General features: G+C 53.2%; 1 protein-coding gene across 7 annotated transcripts; it reads right to left on the minus strand.

Annotated features, from left to right (window-relative positions):
• Positions 1-537: 537 nt before the first annotated feature.
• Positions 538-15,389, minus strand: P2RY2 (purinergic receptor P2Y2). Of its 7 annotated transcripts, none has more exons than XM_065944437.1 (3): positions 15,220-15,389; positions 6,657-6,750; positions 538-2,326 (listed from the first exon to the last, which is right to left on the minus strand). In XM_065944437.1, the coding sequence occupies exon 3, from the start codon at positions 2,320-2,322 to the stop codon at positions 1,189-1,191; it is 1,134 nt and encodes a 377-aa protein (XP_065800509.1). In that variant the 5' UTR covers positions 2,323-2,326; positions 6,657-6,750; positions 15,220-15,389; the 3' UTR covers positions 538-1,188. The 7 variants fall into 7 exon arrangements, with proteins under 7 accessions (XP_065800509.1, XP_065800510.1, XP_065800508.1 ...); XM_065944438.1 differs by having other exon boundaries at positions 6,657-6,926; XM_065944436.1 differs by having other exon boundaries at positions 6,657-6,931.
• Positions 15,390-15,961: the final 572 nt, after the last annotated feature.

Here is a 15,961-nt window from a genome sequence, read left to right on the forward strand (position 1 = left end):
ACTCCAAGAGGCTTTCCCTGACGCACAGTCCACAGCCCCAACCAATCATGTTATCCAGCGGTGTGCTAGAGAAACTTGTACCTGCTCACAAGAGCCAAATGCTAAATTTTCAGGCATTTTGCAAGGAGGCTGACATCCCACTGGCAGTCTGAACCTGGCCCTGGTAGGATTATTTGTACCACAGCTATTGGCAGTGTTTACAAATCAGGGATTCCCCGCCCCATCTCCGGACAGTCAGCTAAATGGTTTAACATTTATCAGCACTTAATGGTTATTGCCATTAAATCCTATACTGGGGGGACCCTAAGGACGGGGACCCTCTGCAGACAGCAAAATCAGGCAGAAAAGTCAGTTAACTTTAGAGAGGAGGATGTCCTGGGTGTATGGAGAGGCTATTCCTCATATGAGACCACCACTGAGGCAGCTGGTGGGAAGCCAGGCAGCAGAAGAGAGCAGGTTGGAGAAAGGACACCAGTGTGCATGGGGAGAGCTTCCCAGGCTGTAACCCCATCCTCCAACGATACAACGAGGCCTGGCTCAGCAGTAGCAACACCTTTAGTATCAGTCCCAGCCTCCAGATGACATCAGTTTATGTCATCATAAACAGTTTATGATGGGTTTATGACATCAGTTTCCAGACATACATCCCTTGGACTGAGGGTACTCCTCAGAGCCAAGCCCACCATGGCACTCAGACCACTCCGACTCATCATGGGAACCTCTGGCTAAGTCCTTACCCCTTACCAGGGTCCTCTAGTCAACTTGCGACTCTGCCCCTCCCAGGCAGCTCAGGCCCAGGCTTGGCTGTGTGACCTCGAGAAGTCGCTTTCCTTTCTGGGCCCATTTCTCTATTTGACTTGATTGGGCTGGAGCCCAGCCTGGGGACCCTGGCAGGCACAGCCAGGTATTTATGTGGGAGTCAGGCCAGGGCTGGCATTGTCCCTAAACTCTTTTCTTAAGATCTTACTCCCCACCCTGCACGTACAAACAGTGACTAAGGGCGTGGGGACCGCCACGCTCTCTGGACCACAGAGAACAGACTGAGTCCCACTCAAATGACAGAGCGCTGGGGTCACAGCTCCCTTGACCATCCTGCCTGAGTCGCTGATGGTCCATATCTGGGGAGACTGTCCCCTTTGAACAAGTCTACAGCCCCATCTCATGTAAACTTGAACAGGGGTGCAGTGCCTATAGCCAGATGTCCTTAGTGTCAGCGCCACTACCAGCCAGCGAGGACTCTGTCCCCCTGGAGTTCTCACGGCTGGCCGAGTCTTCTGTCCTGACAGCGTCAGTTCCGTAGGACCTGTGCAGGCCCAGCCGGTGGCGAGCCTGGGTGGGAGGGGTGGGGTCTGTGGGTGGCTTGGCATCCCGGGCAAAGCGCACGAGCCTCTGCCCAGCCAGGAAGTAAAGCACAGGGTCAAGGCAACTGTTGGCGCTGGCCAGCGGCCGAGTGACCTTGTAAGCCAGGTTGATGGCGTCGAGGGTGTGGCAGCTGAGGTCCAGCGAGCGGAAGGAGTAGTAGAGGGTGCGGGTGACGTGGAAAGGCAGGAAGCAGAGGACGAAGACAGTCAGCACAACGGCGATGGTGCGCACGGACTTGCGCTTGGCCCGCGGCAGGCCGCCGGTGGTCCCGTAGGCCGGCTTTAGCAGTCGCCGAGCCATGAGTACGTAACAGACCAGGATGACGGCGAAGGGCACCGCGAAGAGCAGGCTCAGCATGACGGAGCTGTAGGCCACGAAGTGGCCGAAGAGCTCGGGTGCCGAGGTGTCATGGCAGGTGATGCGGCTGCCACGGGTGCTGGTGGTGACGAAGTACAGCACAGGGGCCTGGCAGGACAGCACCAGCACCCACACGGCGAACGCCACCCGGCGGGCGTAGCGGGCCCGGCCCCAGCGCAGCGAGTGCAGCGGCCGCAGGACGCCCAGGCACCGGTGCACACTGATGCACGTGAGGAACAGGATACTGCAGTAAAGGTTGGTGTAAAAGAGGAAGCGCACCAGCTTGCAGAGCACGGTGCTGAAGGGCCAGTTGTCGCCCTGGGCGTAGTAGTAGACCAGCAGCGGCAGGGAGGCGGCGTACAGCGCATCCGACACGGCCAGGTGGAACATGTACGTGGTGGAGGCGTTCCAGGTCTTGAGGCGGCACAGGAAGATGTAGAGCGCCGCGGCGTTGAGACACAGCCCGAGCACGCACACCACGCCATAGGACACCGGCAACAGCACGTACTTGAAGCTCTCGTTGAAGCGGCACTTGTAGTCCAGCTCATCCCCATCCCAGGTGCCATTGGTAGTGCCATTCCAGGTGTCCAGGCCTGTGGCCATGGCCCTGAAGGGAAGCAGGGATGGGGGTGGAGAGAACAACCATCAGGGTCATGGATGGCCGGGGGACCCAGCAGGGAGACCTGATACACCCGCCTGACCCAGGCCATGAGGGACCCCAAGTGCCCACAGACACCTCCGTCAGGAACTGCTCAACCACATTCAAGGCTTTTATTGCATCTGATCTGCCTCTATCTGTGGACACAGAGGGCCCAGGACCTTGGAACCCTGGGACCTTAAGAACAAATGAGATCCATGAATGTCAGGATCATATAATTCTAACCATTTATAACAGGAGTAGGCAAACTGAGGGACAAATCCAGTCCACCAGTCTATTTTTGTAAATAAAGCATTATTAGAACATAGCCATGACCATCTGTTTACACAGCACTGAATAGTTGTGGCAAAGACCATATATTCCTCGAAGCCTAAAATACTTACCATGTTGCCTTAAAATTTTCTTTCTTTCTTTCTTTTTTTTTTTTTGGTGTTTGAGAGTCTCAGGAATAGAGTTCAACATCTAGGATTCTGACTAGGGCAGCTCATACTTTTCTGGAGGCATTAGGAAGTTCTTTTGTTTGGCTTATCTTTCCACTCTCTGGGAGGCTCCAGCTCTGTGCCTAGTATTTTGGCATTTGAAGGAGCTTTGTAAAGGTTTCCCTCTTTAGTTATTCAGTCACCTCTCAGCAAATATTTTTTAGGGACTCCTATATTCTGGTACTTTCTGCATTTGTAAACAGCAGTCCTGTTCCCTGGCCTCTGAGGCCACCAGATGTGGCAGTGACCTTCCTGAAGATTGCAGGCAAGTCTGGGGTAGAGATGGGAATGGGGGGAATGGGGAACTTCTGTGGGGCAAACTTAGCTTCCTCCAGACCTGCCCTGCTTCTCTCCACACATCACTACCACCTTGACCTTCTCCTACCTTGTTCCTAGTGAGCATATAATGAAGCTATGGTGCCTGACCGCCCAGACAGAGAGCACCTAGAGATCAGGATGCCACCTTACTCCTCTCCCCATCCCTCCAATGTGACCAAGAAGAGCTCTCTCAGACTATCCCAGTCTGGAGGGCAAAGATGTGCCCAAAGGTCTCAGAAGGCAGGCTGGAAGTCATAGCAGTAGTCCCAGGTGGGCAGGCTTGGAACACAAAGAGTATGTTTCTAAGAGTGTGAAGAGGCAGGGGGAGCTGACATTATTGAAACCCCACTACTGCTATGTGTGCTTTATCAATATTGCTTCATTCTATCCTTACATCATGGTTCTGGGAGCCAGGTTATCATGTCCAGGTTTCTGATAGAAGTTGGGTCACCGATCATTCAAGGTAACTTGCCCAGGTCACAGCCTTCAGGTAGTGGACTCCCCAATTATGGGGCTGTGCAAATGGCTCCCTAGTGAGTGCAGAAGGGCTTGTGCCCTGTGTGTGGGTGTGTCTGGGAGGACAGAGAAGGCAGATGACGTGTGAGTTCTCCTCACCCTGAGAATCTGGGGCTGTATAATCCCTCCTATTTTGGAACCCCAGGATCCTGAGAGGCTGGGACTCAGATTCTGCAGGGCCAATGACATCCATTCCCTTAGACGCTGAGATTCCTGCCCAGCCAGGTCTCCCAGAAGGAATTCAGGGCCCATGAAGTTGAGATCAGGGTGGCTGAGGGACAATTGCCTCCTCAGCTTCCTTTTTCTCCCTTCCTTCCTTCCTAACTCTCCCTCCTCTATCTTCCCTGCCTGCTACTGTCAGCAAAGATGCAACTAGGAGACAGGAAGCCTGCTCTCATGACCTTGCTCCCACGGACACAGATTCCTCCCCAAGGAGCCAGGGGAGATACAGGATGAGAAGGTATGTATGGGATCAGGGGCCACTGTCAGGGCCAAACTGCTAGGACCTCTCTTGACTCAGGAACCAGTATTAAAGCATTTCCTGCATCCCACCCAGCTCCTCGCAGCCCAATGTCACCTCCACCCTTGCTGCTGGAGCCCCTGTATCAGTCTCCCTGTCTCCAGCCTCAATCCCCTCCATCCAGAGGGATCTTTGGAAAAGAGAAAGTCATTCCCCTGCTGGAAACCCGCTGTGGCTCCTGTTTTATACCAGCTCCTCAGGCTAGTATCTGCATCCCCTGTGACCTGCTGTTTCCTGAATGCACCCAGCATGTTTCCCCTCTCAGCCATGCTTCACATTACTCCTTCAGCCTGGAATCCCTGCATGCCCCTTGTCTCCATTTGTTGAAATGACAACTCTTTATCCTAATGCAGTGATCAGGAAGAAGCTGGCCTCTGGACCCAGGCTGCCTTTGTCCCCTCACCTGTGAAATGAGGTGATCAACAGAAGCTATGTCACAGGCCTGCTCTGAGGCTTAGGGGAGCAATTTGTGTAAAGCCTCTGGAGCTGCGCTTGGCACACGGTGGGCACACTGTGTGTTACAAGCTTTGAGGCTCAGCTCAGCCGTGGCCTTCTCCTGACCTCTTTGGGAAGCCCTCTTAGGCCATGAGCGGAGGAGCGACAGAAGGTCCTGGAGGTTGTGGAGCAAGTGAGTGTGGTGGGCCAAGGGAGTGACACCAAGTGCCCACTCTGGGGCCAGCCCTGGGGACCTCATGAGGGGAGAGGTCTGAGAGCTGTTTGGGAGGGAGTCTGGATGGAGGAGGGGCCAGGATGCCTCAGGCTCAGGGGTTGGGAGGAGAGGGAACTCTGTGTCAGATACAGTAAGTGTGGTTTGCCCCAAAGGGGTGTCATGGGCTGTGGAGAAGGGTGAAGGCTGGGATCACCAGATCTGAAGTACTGAGTGGTGGGTAGGGGTTGCTGAGGCCTGGCAGGTCTCTCCTCAGAGCGAGGGTCAGGGCCTTCATCTTCCCTTCATGTCAACATCTCATGGCTGGTCACAGAGCTCCTTGCTAACTCACGGAGGAGTCTCTGACACTGACGGCAGGGGTGGAAACTTCCCTAAGTGGCTCATGAACCAAGAGAGCTGCCCTTTCCACCTGTTTTAAGACATCCTGGCCTCCACCCTCCCAGGGCAGCTAGGGATTCTATCACCGCAGCCCCTGTCCAGACTGACCCCACCTGCCCTCTCTCTCTACAGGCCAGCCCACCAGCTTGTGAGTACAACTTCCCTCCCCACCCTCTCTGACCGGCTCCTGCTTACAGAGCCAGCCAAGTCCCCAGTCCTCTCCCTCAGCCCTTTCTACTGCCTCTCCTGACCGCTGATGCCCTTAGGGCCTTACTCCCAGCTGCCGGGGACCAGCTCCCAGCTAACTCTTTTTCAAGAGCCCTGCCCTTCTCTGGACAGATCAGCTACCCCTCTGTGCCCAGTTCTGGCTGGCCCTGACCTCAAGAGCTCTGAGTGTGGTGGGCGCTGTGAGCCATGTGAGTGCCCTGACAGACTTCCCTGCCTCTGTGTGACACTGTCTTTCCACCTGGAAAGCTTTTCCTGACCCACTCACACCACACTCCACCCACCCCTCAAGACTCTTCTCAAATCTCATCTTATCTCCAGGACTCTTTCCCTGCATCACGAACCCCTCAGGGCATTCCTTACATCCTGCAGGGGATTTGTCCCTCCACCCTCTATCCCAACACAGGAACTCCTATCTGATTCTTTTCTCTGGCCCTGTCTTCCAGCTAGAGGCCTCATCCAAAGCAGGCATGACATGAATGAGAGAATGAATGAATGAGTGAGTGAAGCAAGCACAAGAGGCTATGGGAGCCCAGAGGAGGTTAAGCTTTATGATACTGGTCTCCTTTCAGTGGACAATGATTTCCAGCTACTGACCCTAGGTGGCCAGTGGTCACACCAGCTCTCCAGGGGCCCAGTCCACCTGAGGCCTGCTCCTGCCCCAGGCAGACCGCTGGACTGGCTCTTTTTCAAGAGCCCTGCCCTTCTCTGGACAGATCAGGGAAGTGCCAGAGGGAAGGAAACTGGACCCAGGCATTCTGAAGATGGGTCAGCTGTCTGATCCACGTTCCTCTATCTGACACCTCTCTGGCTCAGGTCATGGGGTCAGGAGCTCCTGATTCTGGACTGCCACCCGCTTCACTTTGTAGGGACCAAGTCTGGGTTGAGCAACTTCCCCTGCAGCATCCTCATTTCATTCCTCACCGCATTCCTCAGCAGATATTGCCATAGAAGTTAGGCTACTTGTTTAAGGTCACACTGCCAGGTATTGGAAAAACTGGATTTGATACCCAGGGCTGTCTGGCTCTGAAGCCTGAATTCATCACAGCTTGGGATGAGGTAGCAGGGCATGTATCCCCTTGATTTACCCCCAGGTCAGTGTATACACATGCACGAGCCTGCCTGCCCCAACCTCCCAACTTCCCAGCCAGCGGACCCACCCTCTCACGCCCATACCTGACCAGCCCCTGCTTTCGCTGTCAGGATGCTCAGCTCCAGCTCAGGTTCCTAACTCATGAATGCACAGGCCTGGACCGAGCTGCAGGGAGCTCTGTGGGAAACAGGAAAAACAGGTCCTCCAGCCTGGGGCCTCGCCCAGCTTCCAGCATTTCTCAGGGCAGGCAATGCTGTGGGCTCCAGAGACAGGGAGGTGGAGACAGCTGGGGCTCTGGGTCACAGGAAGTCAGCTAGGACGAGCCTTCCCCAGCTGCCTCCTCTGTGCCAGCCCTGGTCTGAAAGAGGCAGAGAGTGACCAGGAGTGCTTGTTCCGGTAGGCAGGAGTGCCCTCTGCCCACTCTTGCCCCTTAGCTGTTCCCTTTTAGCTCACATGTTGTACAGGTGTTCCCAGGCACCCCTTCTCACTGGAGGATGGCTCTGCCAGGGAGGGTCTCCCCCATATCCTACGGAGCTGAGCTGAGCTTCCAGTGGCCCCTCCCTCAGTCCCTGTCTGTGCTTCAGCCCCACAACAGGAAACACTCAATACCCTTGCTTCCCAGTATGCACTCAATGGTACTGTGGCCAGCACAGTTTACCTCAAGCTGAGTCTCTATATGGAATACCCTTCCTCCCTCATCCCACTGCTAATCACTCCTCCATAGGTGTGGTGTAAACACATGGGCACACACAGGCACGGACACACCTAGATACACAGACACTCATATTCAGATGTACACACACACACAATGTCTCTCTCTCACACACAGTGTTTGACAGCCAGAGCCTGGAACAGCCTTTAGAATTCACCTCTGCCAAACTCTCATTTGACAGAGGAGGAAACTAGGGCCCAAGGGCTCACAATCAGTCAGAGACGGAGCCAAGACCAGCACCCAGGTCAAGATTCTGGCCCTGGTTGTATGTCTTGCCCCTCCCACAGGGCAGGCACAGTGCTTCGGTGAGGGGATGGTGACTGGTGGAGAAATGCCTCTGTGTGGGCAGGTCCCCGTGTCCACCAGAACCTCAGACCCATCTCAGAGAAAGAGAACATTCCTTTCCTTTTTATCCCGGGTTCACTTCCCTGCAATGGGGGAGCAGGGTCTGAGACAGCTGAAGCCAGGCCCCCAAGCCGGAAGCCCATGCAAGTGTGGGGAAAGTGGAGAGAGGAGGAGATGGGGAAACCACAGAAATAGGGCAGGGGGAGGGGACACCGGGAAAGGCCTCGGACCACGGTTTTCCCAGGGCACCTTGCCCAGGAGTCTCAGGCTGACACAGGCCAGCGGGCTGGTAGTCTGGAGTCTAGTGATAGGGTGAAAGAGTTCTTCACCTTCTCACCCGTTCCACCTAGGGTCTCACCCAGTCTTCTCCTAAGGAGATGCCTTCACTGAAAAGACTAAGGTAGAACATCTTGCTTTCTCTGGACAGGTGGGAGATCCTAGTTCTGCTATGGGACTAGCTCCTAATTCCCAGCTGTAGGACTCAGACAAGCCTCAGGTCCGCAATTGAATTCCCATGGGATCATTCTGGCCTTGTTGGTTATTTATTTATTTTTGGTTGTGTTGGGTCTTCATTGCTGCATGCAGGCTTTCTCTAGTTGCAGCGAGTGGGGGCCACTCTTTATTGCACTGAGCAGGCTTCTCATTGCCGTGACTTCTTTGGTTGCGGAACATGGGCTCTTCGGTAGTTGCAGCACACAGGCTCAGTAGTTGTGGCACACAAACTTAGTTACCCCAAAGCACATGGAATCTTTCAGAACCAGGGATCGAACTTGTGTCCCCTGCATCGGGAGGCAGATTCTTAACTACTGGACCACCAGGGAAGTCCCCCGCTCCTGCTCTTTTGCTTGGTTGTGTCTTTTGACTTGACACCCACCAAGAGTCAAACCCAGTTTGGGGGTAAAATGACCACTACCTCCTAGATCCTCTCTTCCAGGAAGCTCCCACAGTTTTTAGTGTGAGGGAATTAGTTCTGATTAGTTCTCCACCAGAGGGAACTCGTCTTACTGGCAAGGCCCAAGATCTACTCTTCCTGGTAGTTCCCCACTGTGAAGCAGCCATGATGTTACTGTACTCATTTTACAGTTAAAAGCAAACAAACAACAAAAAGACAAACCAACAAGACCCGAAAGGTTAGCCCAAGATCTCACCCAAGGTCATCGATAAGTCAGGGGCAGAGCAAGCCTGGCATGCAGACTCACTACCTGCCCCCTGGACCTGGCTCTGCCTCTACCTGCCTCTACCCCTCACCCAACCTGGCTCTTCCTCTCCCCCTCACCCTGTCTTTCTCTCTGTGGCCCCAGGCTAGTGAGCCCAAAGCCAGGAAGAGTGGCTGGGGCAGTTCCCAAACTGGTTACAGATTTTTCAGGGTGGCTGGACAGCATTCCAGCTTCTCCACTTGGGTGGCTCTGGAATGTATTGCCTGCTTGCCACCCACCTGGCTGGCCCTGTCCAGTCCAGCAGGGGAAAGTGACCTGTCATGCTAGAAACTCCTCCCTTTGCAGGAGGTGAGGTGCTGTGAAGGGAAGCAGAGGCCCTGGACCCAGAACTGCTGAGGGGCAGCGGAGGGCACTAGGCATCGGGGAGATCCCAGTTCTTCCATTCCCAGCCATGAGACCCGGACAAGCCTCAGCTCCACAATCTAACTCTCAATTTCTTTGCAATCTAAGAACAGTACCTGCCTTGTAAGTCTGTCAAGATAACTAAAGGAGATGATTTAGACTTTGTGAAATAATTAAAAGAGTTATGATTTTAGCAGGTGAAGAAGGTGGGCAGGATGCGGGTATTCCAAGAAGATAATAGGGGCAGGAAACGCATGGTATTATGGGCAGAGGAGCAAGGTGACAGCCAGACTGACCACAGATCAAGGTTCTCACGCTGAAGGCCATCCTCAGAAGGGAGAGCAACCTAGGCACCCCCAGCAAGATTTAGACCACACCACACCCCTTCACTCACTCACCCTTTACAGAGGCTGCCATATCTGCACCTCTGTCTGTGTGGGGCACTTGGGGACTCTGAGGTGGGTGAGACTCTTCCATGATCTTGAGCTCACAGTCAAGGTTGAGGGTGGAGGAGAAAGGACAAGGGAAGATCCAGAAATAGTCAATGACAACTTAGAGTGATCAGGGCTGAAGGAGACATGAGGGCCTAATGGAAAGGGTGTGTGGTCAGGGAAGGCTTCCTGGAGGAGAGGACACCTGTTTTGGAAGATAGGTAGGAAATTAGGTGGGTGGAGAGAGAAGAGGAGCAAAGAGAGCAAAAACTGGGGCAGGTGATCACATAGTGTTTTGGGAAACTGTCAGTTATCCCTATGGCTTGGCACAGAGGGAGCGCGTAGGGAGGGCAAGGCTGGGTTGGAGGACAGGGAGGAGCTTTGGAGTCATCCTCTACCCTCTCCCAAATGTCCTCCCTGGGGCTGAAGGCCCGTAGGCACCCAGCTTTGCCTGGTATGCTTTCTGCATCACAAACACTGCGACTGGTCTGGGGAAATATCTGAGGGGTAACCTCAGATGTCACCAGCAGGTGCTATTGCAGTGTGATGCCTCTCAGCCTCCTCTGGAGGCCCTCGGTCTCTGGAGCCCCTTATGGAATCTCTCTCCCTCTTGCGAGTCCTCAGGATCCTGACTGTGGGGGCACCCACTGTCGTTGAGCTCAGAACATCTGAGTGTATGGGTCTCAGGTCAGCCAAGCTGTTTCTCCTAGAACTGAGACCACTTCCTTAAGTGGAAGGGCCTTATCCAGGTCTGGTGTTCGAATTATTTTCAGTGCGGGGTTAAGTTCCCCTCAGACAACCTCCAGGGCAAGACTCCAAACCAGCTGGCCCACCTCTGACACGATCCAGCCCAGTACAGAGCTATAGAGGTATGCTGCTGACCTGAAAGAACCACATGCCATGGACCCCACCCTGATCCATCACACCCGAAGGCTTCCAGCCACACTTAAGAAGCAAGAACCCTGGGTTCATGTTCCAACTTGGAACATCCATGCTGTGCAGCCTTGGTCAAGTCAGTTCCCCTCTCTGAGTCTCAGGTTCTTCACTGATCAAACAGGGAGAATTACTGACACATAAGAGCTCTCAGGAACCCTCTGCTCAAGAACCAACTATAGCTCTCCATGGAGCAAGACCTTCTTTTTCTATTATACACCTACTTTCTTCTGGTCATTCCCTTCGCCAACACTCACTGGCAACTTCTCTGTGTCCAACCTGTGCTGGGTGATGTGGACAGAAAAAAAAAGCAGGCCCAGCCTGGCCTACTCCTACAACTGACCTCTAGGATGAATATAGAGGTGAAGAAGGCTCCTATAGTCAACCTTTGCACATCAGGGCCCAACAGCTGGGAGAGGTCAGGCCTGAGAACACAAAAGTAGCCTAAGAAGAACATGTGGGTCAAAAGGTACACCAGGGATTTCCTTAGTGGTCCAAGTGGCTAAGACCCTGTGCTCCCAATGCAGGGGGCCCAGGTTTGATCCCTGGTTAGGGAACTAATCCTTTGCCTTCCCTAGTAGCTCAGATGGTAAAGCATCTGCCTACAATGCAGGAGACCTAGGTTCAATCCCTGGGTTGAGAAGATCCCCTGGAGAAGGAAATGGCAATCCACTCCAGTATTCTTGCCTGGAGAATCCCGTGGACAGAGGAGCCTGGCGGGTCACAGTTCATGGGGTCACAGAGTCAGACGTGACTGAATGACAAAACATGCACATGCACAGGGAACTAGAGCCAGCATGACACAACTAAAGATCCTGCATGCCTCAACTCAGGTATGGAGCAGCCAAATAAAATTTCAAAAATAAACTTTAAAAATGGTGCACCACACAGACTCACAGAAGGAAGTCTGGGAAGAGGAAAGATTTCACCAGGAGCAGCGCCACCTCTTGTCACCCAAATCAGCAAGGTTTCTCCAGCCTTGTGGACAGCCTGAGCAGATACTATCTTAGCAGCAGCTGGGTAATCAGGCCACAGGCAAGAAATAAAGACATATTTTCAGGAAGGAATTCAAGTTTCCCTTAGCCTGAAAAGTGGAGGACCTGGCCTCATCCAGATGGGGCTTCTGTCTTGAATGGGGAGGAAAAAGCTAGGGCAGGTGGGTGGGAATCCCTGCCGTCACCTTGGTTTTGTGACCTTGGGCAAGGTGTTCTCTGAGTTTCTACTTCCTCGTCTTCAAAATGGGGGTAATAATTTCTCCTTCACAGGGTTAAAATGAAAGTCGTTCAGTCATGCCAAACTCTTTGCAATCCCATGGACTATACAGTCCATGGAATTCTCCAGGCCAGAATACTGGAACAGGTAGCCTCTCCCTTCTCTAGGGGATCTTCCCAACCCAGGGATCAAACCCAGGTCTCCCGCATTGCGGGCAGATTCTTTACCAGCTAAACCACAAAGGAAGCCCAAGAATATAGGATTGGGTAGCCTATCTCTTCTCCAGAGGATCTTCCCAACCCAGAAATTGAACCAAGGTCTCCTTCATTGCAGGCGGATTCTTTACCAACCGAACTATCATGGAACCCAGTATATTTCACAGGGTTGGTGGAAGGTAAATTAGGGACTTTTATAAAATGTTACTGGTAAGCTGTCTCTGCAGAGAGGGCACAGGGAGAGGAAAGCAGTCAATAGTTTAAATTCCAAAAACCAGCACCATCCCTAACTATTGCATTCATGTTCTAGTATTGTCACAATGCATTTAGGTCTATGAATATTACACATCTCACCTGAACATTGCGCTTTACACAGGAGAGAAAGCCCAGAGATAAACCCACACACCTATGGTCACCTAATCCATGATGAAGGAGGCAAGAATATACAATGGAGAAAAGACAGTTTCTTCAATAAGTGGTACTATGAAATCTGGACAGCTACATGTAAAAGAATGAAGTTAGAACATTCCCAAACACCATACACACAAAATAACTCAAAATGGATTAAAGAATTAAATGTAATGCAGAACACTCTTTGAAATAAATTACAGAAAGATCTTTTTTGACCGACCTCCTAGTAATGAAAATGAAAACAAAAATAAACAAATGGAACCTAATTAAACTTAAAAGCTTTTGCACAGCAAAGGAAACCATAAATGACAATATACAGAATGGGAGAAAATATTTGCAAATGAAGGAACTGACAAGGGATCAATCTCCAAAATATACAAGCAGCTCATGTAGCTCAATATTAAAAAACCCAAACAACCCAATCAAAATATGGGTGGAAGAACTAAACAGACATTAGAGAAATGCGAATCAAAACTACAATAAGGTATCACCTCACACCTGTCAGAATGACCATCATTTAAAAAAATCTATAAACAATAAATACTGAAGAAGGTGTGGGGAAAAGGGAATTCTGTTGCACTGTTGATGGGAATGTAAATTAATACAGCTACTATGGAGAACAGTATGGAGGTTCTTTAAAAAACAAAAAATGGAACTACCATATGACCCAGCATTCCCACTACTGGGCATATACTCAAAGAAAATCAGTTCAAAAAGACACATGCACCCCAATGCTCATTGCAGCACTATATACAAATTGCGGCTAGGACATGGAAGCAACCTAAATGTCCATCAGTAGATGAATGGATGAAGAAGACATGGTGTTTATATACAATGGAATATTACTCAGCCATAAAAAGGAACAAAATAGTGCCACGTGCATAGACAGATGGACCTAGAGACTGTCATACAGAATAAAGTAAGTCAGAAAGAGAAAAACAAATACTGTCTGTTGATGCTGTTCTGACCACGCCCTGCTCACAAACCTTCCATGGCTCCCTATTTGCCTTCAGGATGCAATCCAAGTTCTCAACTTGCACACCCTGAGTCCTATAGTGCCCAGGACACACTGTTAGGACAATCTGTGCCACCCATGCTGTTGGCCTGACTGCTTTCCCCTTCTGTGTAATGATGTGGAGCTCCACTGTAGACAGGCTTTCCCTGGGGAAGCTGGGGACAGGGGACAGGGCTGAGGGGCTGCTGCTGTTCTCCCAGTTCAGCCCAGTGCTGTGCAGGATCCTGGCAACACAAAAATGAGTGAGATTCAGTTCCTGCCCTCCAGGGGTTCGGAGACCTTGGGAAGGAGAAGCAGGAGACAGAGACCTTAACAGTTCAAGGTAGAACTCAGGCTCTAGGACTGCAAGGGCCCAGAAGAGGCTCCAATCCAACCTGGCTAAATAAGGACGGCTTACCAGAGGAGGGGGCATCTGAGCTGGGTAGTTCTCCAACTGAGGAAGATGAGTAGGAGGGCATTTCAGGCAGTGAGCATAGACTATGGAATGGTCCAGAGGCAAGAAAGTGACTAGTATTCGCAGCAGATTACATGCATTTATGAGGATGGAAAGTCAGGCAGGAGAGGTGGCTGGAGAGGGTGGCAAGGACCAGCTCTCAGAGGCCTCGAGTCCCAGGCCAAGGGACTCAGATATGATTCAGTAGAAGTTCTCTGAAAGTTTAGCCCAAGGAGCAAAATGACTGGGATTTGAGTTTCAGGAAGTTATCCCCCAGGATCTGATCTTCCTAACCTCAAAGAGTGAACCTGCCCAAGAGGACACTGGTGTTGAGCATGACCCACACGACAGCTCCTGGATAGCCCTTAAGTTCCACATCACTGTTATTCTGCTTTTACAGATGAGGCTCAGAGAAGGGACATGCCTTGCTCAGGGTCACACGGTGTACAAGGCATGATGGAGGGAAGGTCTCTGGGTCTCCAGAGAGCTTGTAGGGGGCCCTGTCTGCTCAAAGATGCTCTTTCCCAACCATTTCCACCAACAGACAGCTGAGACTTTATCTGGGCCCCACCCTGGCCCTCAAAAGCTCCCATTATTCCAGCCAGATCCAAAACAAAGTGGGCACTTCAACTGTGAGCCCAGGGAAACTGAGGATGCGTACTGGAAGGAACAGCTGCCATCAGCCCCAGAGACCCCAGACTGCCATTTCTGGTCCGCAGCAGGGCCTGGCCCTTGCGTCTGGCTCCTGGGGGACCCTAAGCCTGACTCTGCTAGCCCTCCTTAAGGGAGGTGAGAGAGGGCACTGCCTTTCTCCAGGCTGACCCTTCCTACAGCAGCCCGCCAGATTAAAAGTCCCCAGACAGAGGCTTAACTGTCCTTCCAGGCCACTGCTCCGCGCGCCGCCCCCGCCCCCGCCCCCGTCCAGCCTCAGCCTTGCCGATGCCCAGGCGAGGCTGCCACCCAGGGTGCCCCTGGAGAGAGGGGGCTCGGGACCTCCAGGGTTGGCCTGTCTCTGGCTTAGGTCCCGCCGCGGGGGCGCCCATTCCGCACCACAAACACAAACAAGTTCCACAGGTTCAGCCACCCGACTCCGCAGGGGCGCACGCTCTCACCCAGGGACACACACACACTTTCCCGAATACGCGCACTCACCCGGGGTATCAGTCCACATTCCCCGCGATCGAACTCCGGTGGAGCCTGAGCTCGACCACGGACCCGCCGGAGCTCTCACAGGGGTTTGGAACCGTGCCTCCTCGGTCTGCCGCTCGCGCGCCGGTCTGCCTGCCCGGCGCCGGCCGAGTCGCCACCCCGCGCGCACCCGGGCCAGCCCGCCCGCCGCCCTCTCTCCGCCTGCGGGTCCTGCCGGTGGCCCGCCCTCACCTCGCAGGGCTCTGGTCCTCACGCTGTGCCCCGACCTGGCTCCCAAGAGCTCGCGCCACCGCGGGGACACACGTGCCCGAGAGCCTCGCCCGCCCCGCCCAGCACCCCACCCCTCCGGGTCAGGCCGGGGGCGGGCCGGACTCCGGACAGACCCAGGCACTGCCGCCGCCACCTCCTGCCGGGGACAGACACTCTGCTACCCGCTAGGGAACACTGCAGGGCCATAGGGCGCTGCCCGGGAAGGGACGGGCGGCGACTGCCCTACCGCCTGGGGACCGAGGCTCCCTGGCCTTCCTCACTAGAGTGATGAAAGGCTTTCAGAAACTTTGCCAAAGTTTTGCAAAGTTCAGTGTCTCTGTGACCGCTGTCACTGCCCACTGCGAGGGCTTCCAGAGAACCTGTGCAGGGGGGACCTTGCTCAGAGCACTGGCCTCCCATTGCCCGTGGGGAGGAAATGTGGGTGCTCAGGGTCCTGACCCTCCAGTTCTGGCAAGGAGAGTGAAGGGGGCCTCTTGTGCTCTGTCTGTGCTTAATCTCAGCCAGAAAGAGTCAATAGAAATTCCTTAAGAACAGGCTTTTTTTGGTCTGTCATCTTGAGATACTTCCCTTGAGCTGCCTCTTCAGACTTCTCCGGCCACATTACTCTCTTCTCTGCCCTCAACCCCATTCGGATGGCTCCTGTAGCCAGGGCCCCTAGTCTGTTCCTTTCCTGAACTGTGAGCTCCAGGAGACCAAGGACCAA

This window comes from Muntiacus reevesi, chromosome 9, assembly GCF_963930625.1.
Source record: "Muntiacus reevesi chromosome 9, mMunRee1.1, whole genome shotgun sequence".
In the NCBI taxonomy this organism is placed as follows: domain Eukaryota; kingdom Metazoa; phylum Chordata; class Mammalia; order Artiodactyla; family Cervidae; genus Muntiacus; species Muntiacus reevesi.

Coding starts and splice junctions, on each gene's coding strand:
- P2RY2 (XM_065944441.1), bottom strand. CDS start 2,322: ATGGCCACAGGCCTGGACACCTGGAATGGCACTACCAATGGCACCTGG.